Here is a 5,282-nt window from a genome sequence, read left to right on the forward strand (position 1 = left end):
GCTACCTCACATGACCCCTTCAAGAGGCCAAGAAGTAAAGCCTACACAAATCTGGAGTAGAGTTCCCAAGATGGTTGGATGGCACCTTGTATGCCTCCTCACAGCAACTCCTGCAGTCAAGCTGGTGCCAAACATACTGTTCTGATTTCCTTTTGATTACATCAGCAAGGCTGAGAGGTGGGTCTTGTTGTCTGGACCTTCATACACTCTGCCCAGGCTTGTGCCCTAGGCAGGTTACTTTGGTGCTACTAACGCAGCACGTTGACTTCACCCCCGAAGGTGCACTCCATTGTCTCCATTTTGGTTGCTTCCAAATATATGTGTGTGTGTGTGTGTGTGTGTGTGTATACAAAAACCAGTAGCCTGTGACATTAGCACTGAAAGTTGCTGTCTTCTGCCTAATAGTGTGGGAGAACAACTCTGAAGGTCTCTGCAGGAAGTATTCTGAAGTTGGTCCTAAATCAAGGGCAGTTCTATACGGTAGTAGACCTGTAAGCCTCTGGTTGCTGTTGGATTCCACTCCTATTGGTTCCATTCAGAAGGAACAATAGTTAGTGTTGATGGGAGTTGTGGTCCAGCAATATATGGAAGGCCACTGGAAGGCACTGAGATGTTTCGTAAAAATCATAAAACTTACGTATCATATGTGGTGGCAATGTAAGGTTATTTTTAAAAAATAGGAAATGATATATAATGAATTGGAAAAAAATGTTTAAAATAACTTCTGTTAAGAAACCAAAAGCTTTTCTATTAGGAATTAGAGGAGCTGATCTACCTAAAGAGTATAAAACTTTATGTATGCAAAAACGGCTGCATGAATACTGCTAGTCCAGCACTGGAAAGAAGAAGATATCCCAACTAAGGAAGATTGGCAAATTAAGTTAATGGAAAATGCGAAAATGGCTAAACTAACTGGAAATCTTAGAAAACAAATATTTTAAAAATGGGAAATGTTTATTGCATATATACAAAAGCAATGTAAGGAAGTAAATATATTAGCAGGATTTTAAAAACACTTGTAACGCTATGGACAATGTTTAAATTAGGAGGTAATTAGAGATAAAGATTCTTTGTTGACATGCATAAATGAAAATAATACAAAGGAACCAGGGGAGGGAGGGGAGGGAAGTCAGGGGATTCAAAGGAATCCCAAAATATGGATTTAATATTAAGAGTGTACATAGTTGTTTTAATTGTTTATGTCTTTTTATTTCTTTTTTAATGTAATGTTTATTGTGGAAATTAATAAAAAATATTATAAAAAAGAAATGTTTTGTTAAAAAAAATCAATTAAACATAATAAAAATAATGCTAACTCCCAGCTAAGCAGAAATACCATCCACTCATGCACGAGGATCTTTTTACGGTAAACCATTATAACTTACTCCCAGGGACATGCGCGCCTAGGACAACAGCCTGACTTTAGCAGCATTCCATCCGGAAGGGCTTTTCAGTCACGGCACGGCTACTCCATAAAGGATTTCCTACCGAAAAAGGAGCAAGCACGTGCCGCCACCCAGAGGAGGCAGAGCGAGGGAGAAGGGAGAACGCCCTTAAACGCCGAGGGCAACTCCATAGAACGCCCTCGCCGACCACGTGACCGCCGGCCCTTTCCCTCGCGGCTCCGCCAGCCGAGCGCGACGATTCCTCGTCATCCTCCCTGGAGAGTTTGTGGGGGTCGCTCTCGAGACCTAGGACTCCTGGGCGCGGCGTGGCTAATCGATCGCCGAAAGAAAGACGGCTTGGACGGGGCGCGGCTCGATCGCTCTGCGCTCGGCACCGAGGGGCGGGAGCCTGGCTGTGTAAGAAGCCATCCGGCTGGTTTTTTGGCGCCGCTGCTGCTGCCGCCGCCGCCGCCTCCTCCTCCTCCTCCTTAGCCCGAGCTGATTTCGGTCGGGCTTGCTGGTGCAGCTATGGCGGAGCCTGCAGAGAAGATGTACCGGGCCGAGTACGCCAAGAGCGGCCGGGCTTCTTGCAAGAAATGCGGCGACAACATCGCCAAGGACTCGCTCCGCCTGGCCATCATGGTGCAGGTACTTCGCCCGACCAGCCGCCGCGGGCTCCGGGCAACCCAGCCGCGCCACGTTGCTTGCAGAGGCGCAGGTGCCTTTGTAGGTGCGCCTCCAGGGTTGCTCGGGGACCGCCGCCGCCCTTTGTTTCTGGCAGCAGCCAGAGGGAGCAGCAGCCTTCCGGGGTCCGAGCAGCCCGGCCATGTGCCGCATACGGGTTTCGGAGGAGAAGCCGCCCTCTTCCACGGCCTCGCTCTTTGCAGGGCGAAGGGGCTTTCCCCGTCGTTCTCCTCCTCCTCCCGCTGCCTCAGAGCAGCTCAGCGTGCAGGTCTAGGTTTAGGCTGCAATCCTAAGCACATTTACTCGAGAGTAAGCTCCGAGCAACTCAGGGGAGTGGAGCGGCGCCTGGATAAAACGTGGTGAACCGCCCTGGGCTACGTTTACCTGAAGGCAGCTGTATAAAAATAAAGTAACACGCGCCGTAGGATTGCGCATGGCTTGGTCATCCGCGTGCTCCTCCCTCGGCCACCTCCGGATGGCTAAAGGGGTTGGTTTGGTCACGACGAGGAAAGCTGCCCCAGAGTGGCCGGTGTCAGGTTTTGTAGCTAGCCGATCGCCAAGTGCAAAATCAGAACTTGGTTGCCACTCTTGAAGATCTCGCTTGGGTTGGCGGCGATCAGGAGAGTTGACTAGCAATGCAGGCTTTGGGGCATGCTTCTGAGAGAAGTAAGCACCTTGTTACTCCCAGGTAAATGGGCAATGTGCTATACAAATACTGTGGGTTTAATAGGGAGAAAGTAACTTCTTTTAAACTCTGTGGGACTTGGTTTAGGTTCAGGGTACACATTAGATCAGGTGCCAGTCCCCCAGTCACATAATGCAGTCACACGTTTTCAAGCTGTACTCCAGAAGCATGAGAACTGGAAACTTAATTGTGCTTTCTATGCAGAGTTTGCCTTGTCTTGGGCAATACTTTGTTGTCGCTTTCATCAGATCTCTGTGGGTACCATTTCTCTCGTTTTGCAATTATTTATTACATTTGTGTCATGACCTTCCTTCCAAAGGAGCCCAGGGCAGTAAGTTTAGAATTTTGGCAGAGGTTCTGTGTGTAATGTTTAATACTAGCAACCCCCTTCTCCCTTATCGATGGACAGTTTACTTCCATAGAAATCAATCAATAACATGTAACAAAATAATATCATGAATAGGCATATGTTGATAATACACCAGCTTAGTTTTAAATTCTGAAATGTTGTAACAGCAGTGGTAAAAGATATGTGATGAGAAAACTTGTAGAACTCATGTGCTGCGAATTGGCAACACTACTTCTAAATAATTTGCATTTCAACCCTGTGCATGCCTATTTACCTGAAAGAGCAATTGTGTTCCTGAGACTTGTCTTTAGCAGTGGTTTCCAATTCCCCACCCAGGGGTCTGCAGCAACATTCACGTAACAATAACTACCATAGATTTGTCAACATTTTCGAAAGTCCATGGCTTGGCTTTTGACAAAAAAGGGAGTCTGTAGTACTCTGCAGTACTTAGCTAATTGGAAGCCACTGGTCTAGGATTGTAGCATTACTTACTAAATTTGTTGTTAGTTCTCCAATAAATATGCCTCAGCACCTTAACATTATAACCCAATCAGGTAGGCTGCACTGACTTTAAAACACAACCATTGGTAAGTATTACAAGGTGGTGAAAACAGTTGTAATATGAGTAGCCCATAGACAATTGCATTGAATGCAAGTACAAACTGTCTCCCCCAAAGCACAAGTATTTCTGTGAACATGTACACTTGTTGATTTGTACAGCAACTACTGTGTACACAGATAAACAGACTACAACTACTGGTGTATTCACAGGTTGCAACCTCACTGAATGTAATGTGTGAACACATCTCATTGTAATGGTATAGCACTAATATTACAATTACTTAAGCATGGTTCAGTGTATGAAGCCTGAGAATTATTCACCAGCTTTGTGCCCGCTCTTTCCGTTTCCCTCTCCCAACTCTGATATGCCGCAGTTCAGTACTTCTGAGGTTTCTTGAATCATTTTTCTGTTACAGCCAAATTGGGGGTCTGTGTTTTAATGTCTGACCACAAACATGAGTTTCCAGTCTGGGGGCATGACAGGAGCTTCCCCTCTGCTCTGGAATTATAGGCTGAGCTTGCAGTTTAAGAGAACATGGCTTTTTGGCCCAAGGAGGCTCTGGATTATCATCATGTTAAATCAGTGTTTCAAAGCCTGATCAAGCCAATTTGACAGCTGAGATTATGCAACAAGAACTGAAAGGTGTGAAGGCATACCTGAGTGGCAATGACTCAGACTTCTGTTAAAAGAAAAAGTTGTAGCTAAAAATAGATTGCTCACATGCTGCTGTGGGTAACAAAAGATTTAGGTCATGCAGGAATAACTGTCTTGGAAACAAGTCTGTTAAGATAATGCCTAGTAAACCAAATAATTCAAGTGAACAGGCAGGCATAGATCAACAGCAAACAAGTGAACTTTCTCCAGCAGAAAGACATGTCTGCTCACAAGCCTTTCCCAACTGGAAAAGCATCCAGATAGAGGTCCCTTGGTTTCAGATTTCTTACTCCACTCAAAAGACAATGTTCAAAGATTGTCTTCCGCTATGAATTTAGTGGCTACAATTATTCATAAATCAGACATGGAAAGCATTTCTCTTGGAAGGTTCAGAGACCTCTGTCAACATACAGAGCACTGTATAAACATCTGGAAAATGATAGAAATTCAATTAGCATGTGCTGGGTAATCCTCAAATACTTTTATAGTATTCAAAATTTAAAAATAATTCTTGTTTATTAATGCCTTGAGTAATTACTCTGCAGAAGCGCTTGGGCCCAACAAGTTATTCTAAGTTTTGTAATCCCAATGTTATTTTGATGGGTTCTGCTCCTCCTCTAGTGAGGAAAAGATGCTTAGCAACTGCTCACTGTCTCACAGAAATCCCTAGCTCATTTTACATTTTTCCCTTTTACATTGACTACATCAGTGGTTGGGGGAATGTTCCAGAACTCATGCTAGTTAACAGAGTATGGTTCTTAAACAGCCTTCTTTTTAAAAAATGGCCTGATGTGCAGTGGTTAGAGTGTTTGACTAGAACCTGAGAGACAATGGTTTGAATCCCCACTCGACCATGGAGCTCACCTGAGTATCCAACACCAGGTTTAAGGAGCACCACAAACCAAGAACTTGGTCCTTTAGGGGGAAGCGTAACCCCATCACAGATACTTCAGATCCCTGTTG

The 5,282-nt window shown here is 44.9% G+C and overlaps 1 protein-coding gene across 1 annotated transcript in view; it reads left to right on the top strand.

Annotated features, from left to right (window-relative positions):
• The first annotated feature begins 1,674 nt into the window (after nt 1-1,674).
• Nucleotides 1,675-5,282, top strand: part of PARP1 (poly(ADP-ribose) polymerase 1) — a 36,030-nt gene continuing 32,422 nt past the window's right edge. Inside the window, exon 1 of the mRNA XM_081186369.1 lies at nt 1,675-2,033. Within this exon, the coding sequence (XP_081042495.1) occupies nt 1,914-2,033 (120 nt within the window). The 5' untranslated portion in view covers nt 1,675-1,913. The remainder of the gene's footprint in view (nt 2,034-5,282) is intronic.

This window comes from Podarcis bocagei, assembly GCF_964188305.1.
Source record: "Podarcis bocagei genome assembly, chromosome: 3".
In the NCBI taxonomy this organism is placed as follows: Eukaryota; Metazoa; Chordata; class Lepidosauria; order Squamata; family Lacertidae; genus Podarcis; species Podarcis bocagei.